We start from the raw sequence: 19,531 nt of genomic DNA on the forward strand, positions 1-19,531 counted from the left end.
GGCTCGCCTGGGAGCGCGGCGTCCGGCAAGCGCGGCGGGGGTTGCGGGCCCGAGGTGCGCGGAAAGCGCTCGGCGCACCTGGCGCACCTGGCTGCGCCGGCCGCCCCGGCTCCGTCCCGGGCTCCGGAAGCCGCCGTCTCCGACAGCGCCCGCGGCGCCCTGGCCGCCCCAGCTCCCCTCTGGGTCACGCCGCTCCCCAGCCCGGGATGGCCCCGCTCCCCGCGCGTCCCAGGCTGCTCTTACCCGGGAAATGGCGAGAGGCTGCTCGAAGTCCTTGCCCCCCACGAGGCGGAAGCCCCACGGTCCCGGGCCCTGGAGCGCTATTTGCTGCGTGGTCATGGCGCGGCGACGGCGGTCGGCGACTCCCGAGGACAGACGGGTTAGGACGCAGAGCGGCGCGCTGCGCTCCCAGGCAGCTGTCGGAGAAAGAGAGCGTGGCGCGGGCCCGGGGAGCCTGGGGCGGGCGGGAGCTGGGCGGGAGGAGGGCGGGGGCGGCTCCGCCCAGGCCGCGTCGCGGCCTTCTGCCACGCCTGTCCTCCCGCCCGCGGCCCGCAGCTGACCCCCGCCCCGGCGCCCGCACAGGGCCTGGCCAAGAGTCGGGCAGAAAGAGCCTGGGGTCAGCTCGGGGGGCTCGGGATCTCAGCAGCCCCGCCCCGGCCCCCAGCGCCACCTCCCTCCCGCGCCAGCCGCCGCCCGGCTGTACTCCCAGCCCCGCCGCGGGCGCTAGGTGAGGGGCGAGTAGGTTCCGGCGACCTCGAAGGAGACAAAGGTTGGCGCTTTTGAAAGAGTTTGGAAGTGCTGTACAAAGTCATCCCTTTGAGGTCAGCTCCATTTTCACATTTGTTTTATTGTAAACGACAACGATGTTTCAAAGGTGCTTTCGAGTGATATCGTTTGAAAATATGAAGCAGTCAGGGCATTTATAGCTCCATTTTACAGATGAATTAGCTGGGTCGGCCAGAGGTTAGAAGACCTGCCAGAAGCCACACAGCTTGTCCGTGGTGTAACTGGACGGTCGCCCAGGCTCCCCGTGTTAAAACCGCACACTGGAACTTTTCTAGTGCGAATGAGACCAACGTACGAAGTTGTAAGTGAACTTAAACACCTTCCTAGAAACCTTTCCCCCTGGCTGGATTCACTGTAGGTTCTGCCCTTCCCAACAATTCACACCTCAAGTTTGAGGCGGGCCAAGTGCGTGGAAAGGGAACTGGGTTGAGTACAAAGACCTGGGTTGCTGACTTGCCACTAGCCTCCTAACTGGGCTCTGCCCCCCTCCCCCTGGAGTACGTTCTCCTCGCCAGATCAGACCACATCTCCTTGTCTACTGGGTCCCCCACTTCCCTCTGAGTAAAGCTGTAATGCCTAAAATGCTTGTAGGGCCACCCACAGAATGGCCCCAACTCCCTCTCTGATCTCATCTCCTTGTGCTGCTCCCAGCCCACACTGGCCTGTTGCTTCTGCCTCAAAGGCTTTGCGTCAGGGCCTCTGGAATGCTTTTCTCCCAGACATCCTAAGGCTCGCCCTTTGTTCAGATGTCATCATCTCAGTTAGGCCATCTCTGAAAGCCCTATTTAAAACCTCCTCTCTAGAACACCCTGTCACCTTCCTCTGCTTTTATTTTCCCATTGTATTTATCACCATCTGACATACTCAATATTTCACTTATTTGTACTTCCCGGTCACCCCTGAGCATTAGTTCCCCAGTGGTAGGGGTTTTTATCTGTTTGGATCACTGCTGTATCCCAGCACCTAATAATAGTGTCTAGTACATAGTATTTAATGAACTCAATACATTGGCCAACCTTAAGACCTTTGGGTCCCACGTTCTTCATAGTTTTCTTGGCTCCAATTCATCCTGGCACCTGAGCCCCAGTGTTCTGTCTCTTTGTGATCCTGGCCTACCTACCCAGAAGCCCTGTGCACAGATGTACACATAAAAGGATCATCTTACTTGTCCAGTTGTGTCACAGCACAAATGCCTGGTTTGGGAATGGTTTGCTTGAATTTAGAAATCAGAGTCGTTTTATGTCATCTATCCATCCCTCTCATCCTGCATCCTCATATTCTTTTTTTGTTTTAATCGAAGTATAGTTGATTTACAATGTGTTAGTTTCAGGTGTATAGCAAAGTGATTCAGATATATATGCTTTTTCAGGTTCTTTTCCATTATAGGTTATAACAAAACATTGAATATAATTCCCTGTGTTATACAGCAGGTCCTTGTTGTTTATCTATTTTATATATAGTAGTATGTATCTGTTAATCCCAAACTCCCAATTTATCCCCCCAACTCCCCATCCTGGTATTCTTTTTTTTTTTTCTAATTTATTTAATTTACTTTCGGCTGCGTTGTCTTCGTTGCTGCGCGCAGGCTTTCTCTAGCTGTGGTGAGCGGGGGCTACTCCTCGTTGCAGTGTGAGGCCTTCTCACTGCAGTGGCTTCTCTTGCTGTGGAGCGCAGGCTCTAGACATCCTGATGTTCTTGAATCTGAGAAAAATGAATGTGGAGTTACAGCCAGGAGTCAACTACCTGCTTCATCGAAGCCCAAAATTATACCCTCTTTGATTAAGATTCTCCTGATTTAAAAACATGCTTGTGTTTCAAGTCCCTGCAGAATTTGGGAGAATCGCCAAATTCTGGGTCTGCCCTAAGATGGGTAGAAGTTTTGAATATTTTGTGTCCTAGGAAGAGAAAAAGGTTGAAGAGCCACAGCTTCTGTGCTCCCCAAAGGTGGGAACTGCCTCTTGTTCATCCCCAGGTGTCCTGCTAGCATGGACCTGATACATCGTGGGTGCCAATAGTGCTTATTCTATACAATATTCTTTTCAGATATAGGGCAGAAGTACATAGGTTACTTCATTTAGTTATTAAATGTTGTCAGTTGCAGTCTGGCTCTACATAACAAGAGCTATAAAACAGTCAACACTCTGACCAGGCCATCCCCTTTCTGGGTACTAATTCCAAGGACATAATTTAAAAGAAGAGGTAAAAGTTTTACGTACAAAGATATTTATAGTCACATTATTTATAATGACAAAACAAACTGGCATTAAGCAGCAACAGAAAAGTGGCTAAATATGGTATGGCCATATGAGGGGATAGTATGCAGCATAAAAATGATAACCATGAAGTCTATGAGGGACTTCCCTGGTGGTCCAGTGTTTAAGACTCCACGTTCCCAGTGCAGGGCACCTGCGTTTGATCCCTGGTCAGGGAACTACATCCCGCATGCCATAACTAAGAGCCCACGTGCTGCAGCTCAGATCCGATGCAGCTAAATAAATAAATAAATATTTTAAAAAAGCCTGAGAAGGCAGGGAAGTGTGTTTTCAAGATATGTAAAGAAGAGTGGAACAAAATTATTGGTAAACCAATTATTATTTGTAAACAAAATTATAGATTTCATGTTAAAAAATAAAAATTATGTCTACCTATCGCCCAAAATTAGGAGAAAGTACAAAAACTGACTTTGTATTGGAAGATGGAATTGGAGAAAAAATTTTAAAATAATTTCTTCTAACAATGATGTAAAGTTTTCAAAGCAAAAATCAATTAAACGGCCTCAGCTCCTTGGATGCAGACTAAATGCTAGTCTTTCTGGGGGTAGGGAACCTCATCTTCTATCTTTCTGATCTCCCTCTCCCTGCTCCAGCAAGCCAGCTCTGAGCTGGGCACACAGCATGTACTCAGAAAATACCCCGTGATGGACTGACAGCTCTGACCCCCAAACACAAGCAACCTTGTTTTATCTTAAACACCATTATTTATTAATCCAAACTCTGCAATTCCCTCACTGGCCACCCTTGACTCCTACTGAGTACCAGTTGAATGGCCTTAAGCAACTTCCCTGAACTTCAGTTGCCTTGTCTATTATTATTATAATGAATTCCATGAAAGTTTTTTGACCCTAAACGGCCTACATCAAAATACCTGCATATGAGGGGGTGCAGGTGGGGTAGAGAGGATGCTGAAGAAATGGAAGCAAGGACAGGAAAAGGACAGAGGAGCAATAGTCTAGGAAGTCAGGGGATAGTGGGTATGTCCACCTCCCAGGCCAGTTTCACAAGGTGGACAGGGTGGGTGGCATCTGCTGGCGGATTCCCCCCCCCCCCCCCGACCATCGGGCTTCTGCAGAGCTGGCTACTCCCACACCCAGGGTGCCACTGCCAGGACCCTCCAGAGCCACTGTGCTGAGGGAATAACAGCCCCATTTCTTAAGGACAGTGAGAGTAGGACTGTACTAGCCTTTACATACGGACTTACTTAATCTCCAGGACAAGTCCTGGACCCGCTCAGGGGACTGCAGAGCTCCCATTCCTGGAGATCGCGGCCATGACCCCTCCCCGCTCTGGGACTGAGCCTTGACCCAAGAGGGAGCGTAGGTGACTCCCAGGCTCCAAGCCTCCATTGGGATCTGCGGCCGGCTCTGCCCAGGGGCTAGAGAGCCGGAAGCGGCCAACTGGGCTCAGGGCGCAGCGGCTCCCTCATCCCCAAACCGGTGCAGCTGCCCGGGGTGCCCTGGTCAAATGACAAAACAGCGATTTGTTTCTTCTTTCTCTAAAAAGAACCGAAAGCCAAGCTCAGAAGCTTGCAAAACAAAGCATCTTTTCCCGGTAGGTCCTATCCCCACTGTCTGGTCCCCATCAACCCTCAACCCCGCTCCCAGGGTCAACGCGTCCTGTCCTGGGATCGCACGCGCGGCTGGTCCCACTACACTCCAGGACGGCTGACCGGGGGGAGGTGCCCTCGGCTGAGCCAGGGACTGGTCAGGGAGTCGGACGCCCAATTTTTTACTTTCTCCCGCTTTCTGCTCCGGCCCCAGGGGGAGGGGTGGGTGGTGGGTGGGGTGAAGGGGTGGGATCCTGAAGTGGCCGTTTGGGATTGGGCGCCTGTCGGATTCCACACGGAGCATGCTCTGTGGAGCGTCGGGCCCTAAGGACACCTGGACACCTGACCTGGCTGAAGTCCCCTCCGGGCTGATAAAGGTGTGGACAGATGAATTGGCAGATCTAAGGCCTGCCGTGTGCCTAGCAGACAGGAAGCTGTTTTGTCCACCTGCCTCCTGGATCCCTGGACACGTGGCACAAAAATCATCAAGTCATCAAAGAGGCTGGACCACTACCATTTCTCAAGCATCCCTGAATATTAAAAGAAGAAATTCCAAAACAAGATCATAGATAAAGTGGTTCATATTAAGCATACATACTGGAAAAGACAAAAAGACAATGTCATGTAATAGTGTTGTTCACGAGATAATTAATGGATTAATAAAAAATATGATTTACCTCCTGATACCTAAATTTAAAGTTGTATGATTAACATATTTCATTGCTGTTATTATATTTCAATGGCTTTATATGTAACCTCATAGGGAAAAACTTCAAAAGTCTAAATTTGAATCTTTAGCGTACATGGACCCACCCGTTGGTCACCTCCCCCCAAAAGAGGAAAAGTGGCTTGGGGTCAGAGTCACCCAACAGACCCTAGTCCAATACCCAGTCAATAAACATTGTCCCCATTACTAAACAGTGACTATGAGAGTGTGTGCTAGGAACTTGACATATATTGTATTTCATCCACACAATAGCCCAGTGAAGTATTGTGATGCCCTTTTAAAATATATATATATTTTTTTGGCTGCGTTGGGTCTTAGTTGTGGCACACGGGCTCCTCTCTAGTTGTGGCCGCATGGGTTTTCTCTCTCTAGTTGTGGTGTGCGGGCTCCAGGGCGCATGGGCTTTGTAGTTTGTGGCACGCGGGATCTCTCGTTGAGGTGCGCAAGCTCAGTAGTTGTGGCACATGGGCTTAGTTGCCCCGTAGCATGTGGGATCTTAGTTCCCCGACCAGGGATCGAACCCGTGTCTGCTGCATTGGAAGGCGGATTCTTTACCACTGGGCCACCAGGGAAGTGCCGTGATGCCCTTATTACGGGAGGAAGTTGAGGCACTGATGCGCTGCCCAGGTACCCCTTCATGGAAGGACTTATTTTTCCAGTTCCTGGGAGGTGGACAGCCTTCAACTTTTAACCCCCTTAGGGACTGCCACTGCCGCAGAGAGCAGCCTTGCCCACGGGCATGCCCTACCCCAGACTGCCTGCATTCAATGACTGATCTTGGGATAAAAGACCAGCCATTTGGGCCCAACATGGGACAACTCTGTTGGGTCATTATGGCTCCAGAGATCCCTGTAGCTCAGCTTCTCCCTCTGCCCAATCCAGCTTCCTCTCCCTCCCTCCCCCAGGCACTGAGCCCAAGGACTCTCCTTAATAAACATCCTGTTTAGACACTCTGTCTCTGGAACCAGAGAACTCAGCCTGCAATAGGCCCAGAGAGGTCAAGAGACTTCCCTAAAATCACTCAGTAACCAAGTAACAGAGAAAAGTCTGGGCTGGGGAGGCAGAGGAGGAGCTACAGGGTCCAGAGGACTTTGTAACAGAAAAAGGGAGGGACAGGAGGTTATTCAGGGGTTCCTAGGATCCCAGAAGACACCTCATGTCCACAATTCATGGAAGGCCCAAGGGCCAGATCTTCCTTCTCCACTAACAGGGACACCCACAGCCCAAGTGTCAGCAACTCAACTAGACTAGAAGTCTTTGGGGGATGGCTTTTTGGACTTCCTCCTTGGAAGAAGTAGAAATTGAGATAAGCTTTAAAAGTATGAAGAAATATGGAGGCAGAAAGGCCATACTGAGCAGCAGAAACAGAGCAAAGTAGTAGGAAGTGTGGGGGATGGTCTGGTGAAACAGCATTATTGGGTGATGGGCAGCCTGGAAAATTCTGTGGGGTGGGCTCTGAGTGCCAGAGGCCTGCTGTGGTGTGCAGTGGGGACAGACAAAAGCTTTCCCTCCATCTCATCTCATTCCTCCCATTCCAACTGTTCTCTCTCTCTCTCTGTGACCTCCTCCCCCAAATCCATTTCTTCTCAGGGTTTGATCGTGGTGCTGGCCTGGTCTGGCCATGGCTGATACTGAAACTGACTATTTATAGCATTTGAGGACAGATAGAGCGGCAGGGCCAGTTTCCATGACGCCAGGGCTCCCGGAGGTTGGCTTCCTCTCTGTTGGGTCTCCACCCGCTCGCTCTGGGTCTGTCTTCTATTATCTCTGATGCTCTGCTTCTGTGTGGTCATTTCTTGGGTAGCATCAGGGCTGCTGCTGGGTACGCTAGCAATGATAACTGACTTCAGATACCACACCTGGACACCCCACTCCTTGTATTAGATCACATTCCAGGCTGAGGAGATGTCTCAGCCATCACCGCTGGGTGATGAGCCTGGGGTCTTCTCCTACTTCCAGGACTAGCCACCTAGTCTCTGCCTTGAGCTCCTACCCACTGACCACCTGAGGTTATAAATCCCAGAGGGTAGGAAGAGAGGATACAAATTACAAAAGTCTAGAGGTAAAAGAGGCCAGAAAAAAATTAAGGTGGAAAAATGACCATGAAGACATGTGCTATCCAGCCAGACATTAGCTCCTACTTTGGGTCTTGGAAGCATGCTAAAAAGAGAGTTCTGTCATTGGTCAGTTGTGAGGATTTGACAAACTACTTAGCCTATTGGGGCTGTTTCTTCTGTTTTAGTCAACAACTATCTACTGAATACTCCCCATTTACTATGCGCTGTTCTGTGCACTAAAAAATCAACAACAAACAAAACAGACGAAAATTTTCTCCCTCGTGGAGCTTACATTTTAGTGTAAGGGACAAACAAAATAAATAAGTAAACTATGGATATACATTTGTGTAGGTGTGTGTGTATTAAATAACTATGTATATCTATGCGTATTTGCATGCATGTTTTCCTGCCAAAAGGGCCTAGGAGCAAAGATACTCCAGAGCAATGAGTACGCTTGCTTTCCTGAACTTGGTTTCTAAATGCCATAAAAAGAACCAGGGCTTCTTAGGGAAATTCTAGGGCTGCAGCAGGATAGGGAACAAGAGGAGCCCGGATTAGCTTTTTATGCAGAGAGTATGAAAGTGCTTGAATAAGTGGTGGGCGTATTGCAGGAGAGGGAAATGTCACATCCTGGGATCTGCAGGAGTCCTTAGGGTGGACCCAAGTGAGGGTTCTTGGTTTCGTAAGCAGGAAAGAATTCAAAAGCAGCCAGAGTAAAGGGAAGGCAAATTGATTTAGAGAGATACACATTTCATAGGCAGAATGTGGACTGTCTCAAAAAGTGAGAGCAGCCCTGGGGCATGGGTTCGTAGGTTTTTATAGGTTAAGTAGTTTCATAGGCCAACGAGTGGGAGGAATATTCTTGCTATGTCAGGGCATGGTAGGGATTTCCCAGGAATTGGGCCACTGCCCACTTTTTGGCCTTTTTTGGTCCTCCTCGGAACTGTCATGGTGTAAGGGGGAGTGCTTTTAGTATTACAATGAAGGTATAATGAGCTAAAGGTCAATGACTGGACTATTCTCAAAGCCACCTTGGTTTCAACTTATTCCAGCTGGTCTTTATCACATTCCAACAGCTGCACCCCTTCTTCATTATCTAGCGTTTGTGTCCTGCCCCTTTCCCTCCTGTCTCATTCCCTGCTCAGAGATTTTACTCCCATATTCTTATGGGAAGCAGAAGGGCAATGGTCCGTCTTCTGTAGCTGCTTCAGAGCTGAGCAGGGGCATCGACCCTGCCTGTCAGGGAGTAAAAATCTCTGGATTTTTACTGTCCCCTGTCCCCAGGGGCAGGACAGCTTCTTGTTTTAAGTCAGAGGGAGGTATGGGTTGAAATCCTTGCATAGCCATCATTTTGATGTGGAACTGTTGTAACCCAGAAGACACGAACTTTACCAAGAGGTTAAAGAGGCAGGGTCCAAAGGAGAGGAGGAGTATGACCACGACTGGACCCAGGAGGGGCAGGAACCAAGTAAGACTAGGGAGGGTGCTCTTAATAGTAGACCAGATGGCATTAGGGTCTGTCCCCTGGTTGTAGTAGTATAACCATGATGCCTGTTAATAAATCTTTTTGATGTTCATCTTGATCTGGCCCGAGTTATTAATGTAGGTACAGCAGGTTTTGTTTATAACCACACAAATACCACCCTGCTCATCCAGGAAGTAATCCAACGCCAATCTATTGCCCATGACCACATTGCCCAGTGAGTTTAAAGAGTTGAAAGTCTATTTAGGGCATTGCCAGTGGTCAGGGCTAGGCTTTCTAAAGTGTTAGTTAGATTTTCTAGGGTTATCTCACGGAAGGCAAAGCCTTCCCATGGAGCTGCCAATCCCCCTGCCAGTCCTATTCCTGCTAATATTAATCCGATGGCCCTCTTGGGACTGTATTGAGTATTATTATGAACTGTGACTGTGAATGGGACCAAGTGTCCTAATGTACCCTCTCTCTCGTGCCACACATTATGGATATAAGGATAAGCATTTACAAAGGGGCCAAATTTTCCCTGGGGTGCGCTTGTCTTTGGGCTCTCATTCTGGAAATTGCTACATATCCAGACATATCCTGAAGGTGAAATAAGAGATCTGGGAACAGAAGAATTTAGCAAGGAAGCAGCCGTAGGGATCCATGGAAGGGACAAGTTATGAACGCAATGCAGGGACAAGGGCCCATTAGTAGATTCAAAATAGTTAAGTCCAGAGTATTCCATGCCCTCGGCTTAGATGAGATGGTATAGTAAGAAGGTTTTAACCCACTGCTTCCGTAGAGCCTGACAATTTCTAGCCCAATTTTTAGTCCATTCCATCCCTATCCCATAGGCACTTGGGGTCTGGTCTTCATTATAAACACAGAATGAAGGCATCCGTAGGAATGCAGTTTGGGTCTGGGTTCCAAAACACTGTTGTGATATTACCATCTGGTGGCCAGGGATTGCTCTAAGGAGTCTCACCATACCCAGGAGAACCATTAGAGGCATAGCGGCATCAGAAGCATGACTGGTTTTCTGAATAACAAAAGTAGCCATGATTAATGGAAAAGTTATAAGCACCCTTTCGTTTTTTTTTTTTTTTTTTTTGCGGTACGCGGGCCTCTCACTGTTGTGGCTTCTTCCGTAGCGGAGCACAGGCTCCGGACGCGCAGGCTCAGCGGCCATGGCTCACGGGCCCAGCCGCTCCGCGGCATGTGGGATCTTCCCGGACCGGGGCACGAACCCGTGTCCCCTCCATCGGCAGGCGGACTCTCAACCACTGCGCCACCAGGGAAGCCCATAAGCACCCTTTTAAAAGGAATCAAACATAGGCAAGATATTGGGCCTGATGGGGGGTATGACCCATCGTGCTCAAATCGGTAGAGGGAGGTTTTTCCATGTGTTTGAATTGATAATACTCTTGTTATATGTACCTATTCGTACCTGTAATTGTTGTTGTAAGCCAGGGGTTTTATGGCAGACCCAAAAATTAACTAGTTTTTCTCCCCGAGTGACTGTTAGATGTGTTTACTAAAACATTATTTTCCCATTCACCCTGAGCCATGACCATCGTCAGAAGTCCTACTAGGAGTATCGTGGCTTTTGACATCATATTACTATATATTTGTTCAGACCCAGCAGAGGCAAAGAAGATGTTTACCTGGGGGAGGTTGTTCTGAAAAGTGGCAGAATAAGAGCATGATAGAAACACAAGGATGACTAGGTCAACCCGTATCTGTTCTCTGGAACAAGTATCTGAGGTCTTCCACTGCCTCGCAGGAGTCTGTCCCCTCTGGTTCCTATTGAGTCTCATAAGGTACAGGTTTTATTCTAGACAGATGTACCCAGCTAGTAACTCCTCTTAGCCTGACAGCAGTTGGAGTACTTAGTAACACTTGATACGCTCCCTTCCATTTTAGTTGTAGCTGGTCCTCAAGGGACCCTTCCTTCCAAGTTTTTAGTAGGACGAAGTCCCCTGAGTGGATAGAGACCTCGACCTTTTCTTTTGTGGGGGTGGGTAGCACTTCGTTCCCTTGGAGGGCACTCTGAACTTGGCTCAAGCTAACAATGTGGGAGACCAATTTGTGGGTTTCCTCATCAAACAAAAGATTTGAAGTCAAAAAAGGGGCTTGCATAGGTCATTTCAATGGGGCTAAGTTTTAAAATTCCCTTTGGGGCCATCCTGGTCCATAAAAGGGCTGAGGCAGGAGGGAGACCCAGGTTTCTGAAGTCTCGGCATAAATTAGCAACCGTTCTTTGTAGAACATGATTTGCCTTTTCTACCTTGCCTGAGGATTGAGGCCTCTAGGAAAAGTGGCAGCTGTAGTTAATACTCAGAGCTGAGGAAACCTGTTGGGTCAGTTTGGCAGTGAAGGAAGGTCCGTTATCACTCTGTAAGCTTTTGGGTAACCGGATCTCGGAACTATCTCTTTAGGCAGAAATGTGGCTACTCCTATTGCTTTTTCAGTTTTAGTAGGGAAAGCTTCTATCCACCCTCTAAAGGTGTCTATGAATAACAATAGGTGTTTCCATCCCCTACATGGGGGCATTTGGGTCAAGACCACTTGCCAATCCTCCCCTGGATAGGCTCCCCAATGTTGTATGGGCCAAGTTAGGGGGGAAGTATGGGGTGTCTTCCTGGGCTACTGGGGGCACAAAGCTCACAAGCCTTGGTGACATTTGTAACAATTTGGGACAGTCCTTTACCCAGGAACACCTGCGTAACCAGTTTGAATAGGTAGTCTTGCCCTAAGTGGGAGGATTCGTGGAAGTGCTTAAGTATTTTCCATTGCTCGGCCCCAGGAGTGAGAAGCTTGTTATCTTTTGTCAGCCACCCTGAGAGGTCTCTTTCCAGTTCCCTACCTGTTCTTCTGGTGTATAAGGTGGCACCATTGAGAAGGGAGGAGCTTGTTGGGTCCGAGAGCTGCAGCTTGTAGGGCCAGCTGTTCTTTGGCTACTGTCTTAGTGACCTTGTCGGCCAGGGCATTTCCCTTTGTAAGGGAGGTGTTGTCCCTTTGGTGGCCTCTGCAGTGAATGACTGCAACTTCCTTTGGAAGCTGGATGGCTTCTAGCAGTTCTAGAATTTCTGCCTGGTGTTTTATAGGGGACCCGTTGGCTGTTAGTAATCCCCTTTCTTTCCATATGGCAGCATGGGCATATAGTACTAGGAATCCGTACTTGGAATCAGGATATATATTGATTCTTAATCCCTTTCCTAGCTAGAGTGCCCTGGTCAGGGCAATCAATTCGGCCTCTTGGGCGGAAGTGTGAGAGGGTAGAGCTCCAGACTCAACAATTGACTCAACTGACTGTGACATAGCCGGCCTTTCTAACCCCTTCATGTGTACAGCTGCTTCCATAGGTAAATCATTCTGCATCAGGATTGGTCAGGGGCTCGAGGTCAGGTCTACTGGAGTAAACTTGTTCAATAGCCTCCACACAGGAGTGAACAAGGGACCCTTGGGGTGGGGGGGTCTGGCCTTAGATAGCTGGGTTCAGCGCTTGGCAGATCTTAAGAGTTACGCCTGCAGCGTCTAGTAGGAGGGCTTGGTGTTTAAGTCATCATCCACCCATCGGACGTTGGTGTCCCTTTGCTTCTAGGACTCCTTGTACTTGGTGAGGATCTAGGGCTTCCAGTGGTTGTCCCAGAGTGAACTTATTGACCTCTTCTACTAGCAGAGAGGGGCAGCCACTGCCCTAAGACATCGTGGCCATCCAGTGGCCACCTGATCAAGTTGTTCTGAGAAATGAGCTATTGGTTTTGGGAGGTCCCCAGGTTTTGGGGTGAGGACACCCAGGGCTACCCCTTGTCTCTCAGCCATATAGAGGGTAAAGGGTTTTTCTAAGTTCAGGAGACCTAATACAGGGGCAGTCCCTAATTTTAGTTTTAGAGCTAGGAACACCTGTTGGCAATCTTTACCCCAGTTGAGGGGTTTGTGGTCACCTCCTTTCAGGGCCTCATAGAGAGGCTTTACTATGAGCCTGAATCCAGGTATCCAGAGCCTGCAAAATCCCGCCATCCCCAGAAAGGCCCTCAGTTACCTCTTAGTCTGGAGGGTTACAATGGCTTCCTTTCAGTCCTGGGCTAGAGTCCTCATCCCAGAGGTGAGCACGTATCCCAGGTACTTAACCTGTTGGGTGGAAATCTGGGCCTTGTGAGGAGACTCGATATCCTTATCCCCCTAGGAAGTTGAGGATGTGAATGGTGTTTTTATCTGAGTCTTCCCTAGTGGGACTGGAAATTAGGAGGTCATCTCCATACTGTAGGAGAGACCCGTTGGCCAACTGTAATTCTATTAATTCCTTTGCTAATGTGTTCCCAAATAGGTGGGGGCTATCCCTGGAGCCTTGGGGCAGCGTGGTCCAGGTTAGCTGGGAAGTGTTATGAGTACCTGGATCTGTCCACTCAAAGGCAAAGAGAGTCTGGGTGCAGGGGAATGCAAAGGAAGGTGTCCTTTAGGTCCAGCCCTGTAAACCAGTGAGCATTTACTGGAACTTGGGTCAGTATGGTATATGGATTAGGGACTATCGGGTGATCTGGGACCCACTGCCTCATTAACTGCTCTCAGGTCTTGAACAAACCTGTATTCTCCACTTCGTTTTTTTAGTATGTGTCGAAGTTTTGTTTATTTTTTTAAATTTTATTTTTAATTTTTTTATTGAAGTATAGTTGATTTACAATATCGTGTTAGTTTCTGCTGTACAGCAAAGTGACTCAGTTATACATATATATATATATACATTCTTTTAAATTTCTTTTTTCCTTATGGTTTATTACAAGATAATGAATATAGTTCCCTGTGCTATACAGTAGAACCTTGTTGTTTTCCACTTTGTTTTTTTTTATGTGCAGAATGGGGGTATTACATAGAAATTGGCAGGGTCATAACAGCCCATATTTTAAGAACTTGGTTATTAAAGGCTGGGCCTCGGGCTCAAGGAATCTTGTTTTTTTCCACAGGTCATCAGCATTGGGTTTTAATGAAATCTGAACTGGGGGCACATTAGTAGCTCTGCCAGGAACCTCAGAGTCCCAGACAGGGGGGTTTACTTGAGAAACAACATGGGGTGGAAGGGAGACTTCCTCTGATTTGTGACCGAGGCAGTCAGGCTCCTGTGGCTAAGAGCAATTGTTTCTCCTGGTGGGTGCCTTCTCTGAGGGAGTCTCCGAATTGAACTATCGTCTGGAACTTGGTGAGCAAAGCCCTTCCCAACAAGGGGACGGGGCACTCAGGCATGAGCAGGAACTGGTGGGCAAAGGTAAAACTTCCTAGTAAGCAGTTGAATCGTTTGGCTTTGGGCCGTCCATCGATTCCTGTTACTATACAGGATCGAGAGGACAAAGGTCGAAGGAAATCAGTGAGCACAGAGTAGGCGGCTCTGTATCTAATTGAAAAAATAACTTTCCTACTTCCCACGTCAAGGGTTACCCGAGGATCCTCCAGGGAAATGACCAGGCATCCTTTGGGAGCTGCGGGGTGGGGACTTCCTGGGCGCCAACAGCCTTCATTCCTCTCAGCCATCATTCAGTTTGGGAGCCCCAGGTCCCCTTCAGGACTGAGGGCAGTCCCACTTCCAGTGGCCCTAAGTTTGCATATCGGGCAGGGTCTTGGTGGATTTTTCCCAGAGGGTGTTCATCCTTCCAGTGGCCCTCCTGGCTGCATTTAAAACATGTCCCTTCTCCGTGGGGCAGTGGCTCTGATCCAGATTTTCTAGTTCCTGCCCACCCCCCGGTGAGCTTTCATAAGCCGGGGCAAGAACTCTGAGGTTGTGCAGGGGCTAGGGCTGCCGCCAATAATTGTGCCTTTCGTTGTTGTCCCTGAATCCTTTTCACTTCCTCAACCCTATCTCTACTGTTAAATACTCCAAAGGCCAAGTCCATGAGCTGATTCTTGGGCGGTTGGGGTCCCATAGCTGCCTTCTGTAATTTTCTCCTAATGTCTGGGGTAGATTGAGTGATAAAATAAAAATGGGTATTTACTAGGACTTGCCCTTTGGAGGTATGGGATTAATACTGGTATACTTTCTTTTTTTAAATTGATTAATTAATTTTTCTTTCTGGCAGGCACACGGGATCTTACTTCCCCCATCAGGGCTCCAACCCGTGCCCCCTGCAGTGGGAGCTCAGAGTGTTAACCACTGGACCACCAGGGAAGTCGCAATATTGGTATACTTTCTAAAAGCTTCTACCAGGCAGTCCTGGAAGAGGGCTGGATTCTCATCTTTTCCCTGTGTTACTGAAACCAAGCAGGACCCTGTGGGGCTCCTGGGCACAGAAGCCTTTCCGTGTCCCACATTCCCTGTTTGTGGGGAACAGACTCCAGCCTCCATGACCTACCCTGAGTTACAAAGTGCAGATTCAAGCAGTTGCTAATCAGAGAAGGGAGAGGTAGATTACGTGTTCCTGATTTTGGACTGCCATTTCATCAGCAGATACCAGGGCTGCACCAAAGATCCAGCTTTTCTCTTCAAAGGTGCAGCAGGTAGAAAGGGGGGATCCCCCCAAGTAAACTCATAGAACTTTGTCAGCTTGGTGAATTCCTCCAAGGACCGACTGGGGTTCTCAGAAAAAAAAAATGACCAAATTTCTCTTTGCAAGTAGCTAGGTCAGCCATAGGGAAAGGGACATGGACCCTGATTGTTCCCTGTCACCAGCCAGCACTCCGCTTGAAGGACAGAGTTTGGTATTGGGAGGCTGGTAGGTAGCCCTGTTGCAGGAAGGGGGATCCCTTCCAGGGTCTGAGAGTGGGCTCTTATCTAACACTTGGAAATGAATTGTCCGAGGAGACACTCATGCTGACGAATCAAAAGACTTTATTGGGAAGGGCCTCTCCGGGCCCCCCGGAGAGCAGTAGTGGAAGGGAACCCAGGAGGACTGCTCTGCCACGTGGCTCGAAGTCTCAGATTTTATGGTAATGGGGTTAGTTTCCAGGTTGTCTCTGGCCAATCATCTCTGGCCCATATTTGGTGATTAAGGGTCCTTCCGGGTGACGCACACTTCTCTCAGCCAAGATGGATTCCAGCGTGAGGGCTTCTGGGAGTTTGGCAGGACGTATCGTCTCGTCCCCCCTCCTTTTGGCCCCTCCCAAATTTTCCTGATTAGTTTTCAGCGGCAGCAACAGAGACCTCCTGTTTTGAGACAACTCAGGCAAGCGATTATCAATGTGCCTGGCCAAGGCGGGCAGTTTCGGTCAATCGTTCCCTAACAACTCTGCTTTGTGTAGCACTGGCAGGACTCACCTCTGGTAATGGAGGATATAGGACAGGGCTGGAGGGATACGGTGGTGGGATTTCCAGCTGTCCAGGTGGGGCGCTAAGGGTAGATGGTCTGAAAAACTGTCCGCCCTCAGAATTGGGAGAAGGGGTGGGAGTTCCCGGTGTGGACCTCGAGGAGGTGGACTCATAAGGGGTTCACCTAAAACACGAATGCCGGCTAAGAAATGTAGAGGGAGTACAGGAGTTGAAAAACCATCTTTTTGCAATATCATAGTCAAAATTAATTCAGGCGAGAATCATCACTGGGTGCAAAATCTAGGGTGAGAGTTTTATGAGGAACAGGACGCTTTTATGCTCTTTTTTTAAAAAATAGGTCTTCATTGGAGTATAATTGCTTCACAGTACTTCACAGTGTTAGTTTCTGTTGTACAACAAAGTGAATCAGCCATATACGTACACATGTCCCCATATCCCCTCCCTCTTGAGCCTCCCTCCCATCCTCCCTATCCCACCCCTCTAGGTCATCGCAAAGCACCGAGCTGATCTCCCTGTGCTATGCTGCTGCTTCCACTAGCTAACTATTTTACTTTTGGTAGTGTATATATGTCAATGCTACTCTCACTTCTCCCCAGCTTTCCCCTCCCACCCCGTGTCCTCAAGTCCATTCCTGTGTCTACATTTTTATTCCTGCCCTGCAGCTAGGTTCATCAGTACCTTTTTTTTTTTTTTTTTAGATTCCCTATGTATGTGTTAGCATACGGTATTTGTTTTTCTGTTTCTGACTTACTTCACTCTGTGTGACAGACTCTAGGTCCATCCACCTCACTCCAAATAACTCAATTTCGTTTCTTTTTATGGCTGAGTAATATTCAATTGTATATATGTGCCACATCTTCTTTATCCATTCATCTGTCAGTGGACACTTAGGTTGCTTCCATGTCCTGGTTATTGTAAATAGAGCTGCAATGAACGTTGTGGTACATGACTCTTTTTGAATTATGATTTTCTCAGGGTATAGCCCAGTAGTGGGATTGCTGGGTCATATGGTAGTTCTATTTTTAGTTTTTTAAGCAGCCTCCATACTGTTTTCCATAGTGGTTGTATCAATTTACATTCACACCAACAGTACAGGAGGGTTCCCTTGTCACCACACCCTCTCCAGCATTTATTGTTTCTAGATTTTTTGATAATGGCCATTCTGACTGGTGTGAGGTGATACCTCACTGTAGTTTTGATTTGCATTTCTCTAATAATTAGTGATGTTGAGCAGCTTTTCATGTGTCTCTTGGCAATCTGTATACCTTCCTTGGTGAAATGTCTATTTAGGCCTTCCGCCCTTTATTTTTTTAAATAAATAAATTTATTTATTTATTTATTTTTTGTATTTTTAAAAAATTTTTTTTACACAGCAGGTTCTTATTAGTTATCCATTTTATACATATTAGTGTATATATGTCAATTCCAATCTCCCAATTCATCCCACCCCACCCCTGGCACTTTCCCCTCTTGGTGTCCATACGTTTGTTCTCTACATCTCTGTCTTAATTTCTGCCCCGCAAACTGGTTCATCTGTACCATTTTTCTAGGTTCCACATATATGCATTAACATATGATATTTGTTTTTCTCTTTCTGACTTACTTCACTCTGTATGACAGTCTCTAGATCCATCCACGTCTCTACAAATGACCCAATTTCGTTCCGTTTTATGGCTGAGTAATATTCCTTTATATATATGTACCACATCTTCTTTATCCATTGGTCTGTCGATGGGCATTTAGGTAGCTTCCATGTCCTGGCTATTGTAAATAGTGCTGCAATGAACACTGGGGTGCATGTGTCTCTTTGGATTATGGTTTTCTCTGGGTATATGCCCAGTAGTGGGATTGCTGGGTCATATGGTAATTCTATTTTTAGTTTTTTAAGGAACCTCCATACTGTTCTCCATAGTGGCTGTATCCATTTACATTCCCACCAACAGTGCAAGAGGGTTCCCTTTTCTCCACACCCTCTCCAGCATTTGTTGTTTGTAGATTTTCTGATGATGCCCATTCTAACTGGTGTGAGGTGATACCTCATTGTAGTTTTGATTTGCATTTCTCTAATAATTAGTGATGTTGAGCAGCTTTTCATGTGCTTCTTGGCCATCTGTATGTCTTCTTTGGAGAAATGTCTATTTAGGTCTTCTGCCTATTTTTTGATTGGGTTGTTTGTTTTTTTAATATTGAGCTGCATGAGCTGTTTATATATTTTGGAGATTAATCCTTTGTCCATTGATTGATGTGCAAATATTTTCTCTTATTCTGAGGGCTGTGTTTTCGTCTTGTTTGAAGTTTCCTTTGCTGTGCAAAAGCTTTTACGTCTCACTAGGTCCCATTTGTTTATTTTTGTTTCTATTTCCATTACTCTAGGAGGTGGGTCAAAAAAGATCTTGCAGTGATTTATGTCAAAGAGTGTTTTTCCTATGTTTTCCTCTAAGAGTTTTACAGTGTCTGGTCTTACATTTAAGTCTTTAATCCATTTGGAGTTTATTTTTGTGTGTGGTGTTAGGGAGTGTTCTAATTTCATTCTTTTACATGTAGCTGTCCAGTTTTCCCAGCACCGCTTATTGAAGAGGCTGTCTTTTCTCCATTGAGTGTTCTTGCCTCCTTTGTCATAAATTAGGTGCCCATATGTGTGTGGGTTTATCTCTGGGCATTCTATCCTGTACCATTGAGCTCTATTTCTGTTTTTGTGCCATTACTATACTGTTTTGATTACTGTAGCTTTTGTGGTATAGTTTGAAGTCGGGGAGCCTGATTCCTCCAACTCCATTTTTCTTTCTCACGATTGCGTTGGCTATTCAGGTCTTCTGTGTTTCCATATGAATTGTAAAATGTTTTGTTCTAATTCTGTGAAGAATGCCATTGGTAGTTTGATAGGGATTGCACTGAATCTGTAGATTGCTTTGGGTAGTATAGTCATTTTCACAGTATTGATTATTCCAACCAAGAACATGGTATATTTCTCCATCTGTTTATGTCATCTTTGATTTCTTTCATCAGTGTTTTATAGTTTTCTGAGTACAAGGCTTTTGCCTCCTCAGGCAGGTTTATTCGTAGGTATTTTATTCTTTTTGTTGCAATGGTAAATGGGAGTGTTTCCTTAATTTCTCTTTCTGATTTTTCATTGTTGTTGTATAGGAATGCCAGAGATCTCTGTGCCTTAATTTTGTATCCTGTAACCTTACCAAATTCATTGATTAGTTCTAGTAGTTTCCTGATGGCATCTTTAGGATTTTCTATGTATAGCACCATGTCATCTGCAAACAGTGACGGTTTTACTTCTTCTTTTCCAGTTTCCATTCCTTTTATTTCTTTTTCTTCTCTGATTGTCATGGCTAGGACTTCCAAAACTATGTTGAATAATAGTGGTGAGAGTGGACATCCTTGTCTTATTCCTGATCTTAGTGCAAATGCTTTCA

The 19,531-nt window shown here is 47.1% G+C and overlaps 1 protein-coding gene across 2 annotated transcripts in view; it reads right to left on the bottom strand.

Moving 5' to 3' along the window:
• PDLIM1 (PDZ and LIM domain 1) overlaps positions 1-464 on the bottom strand; it is a 45,788-nt gene extending 45,324 nt beyond the window's left edge. Inside the window, exon 1 of one of the 2 annotated variants that reach the window (XR_004346217.1) lies at positions 244-464. Coding sequence is in view for 1 of the 2 variants with exons in the window: in XM_032608457.1 (XP_032464348.1) it covers positions 244-339 (96 nt within the window). In the remaining variant the exon portion in view is untranslated. The remainder of the gene's footprint in view (positions 1-243) is intronic. The other variant, XM_032608457.1, reaches the window with a different exon arrangement.
• Positions 465-19,531: the final 19,067 nt, after the last annotated feature.

This window comes from Phocoena sinus, chromosome 16, assembly GCF_008692025.1.
Source record: "Phocoena sinus isolate mPhoSin1 chromosome 16, mPhoSin1.pri, whole genome shotgun sequence".
NCBI lineage: Eukaryota > Metazoa > Chordata > Mammalia > Artiodactyla > Phocoenidae > Phocoena > Phocoena sinus.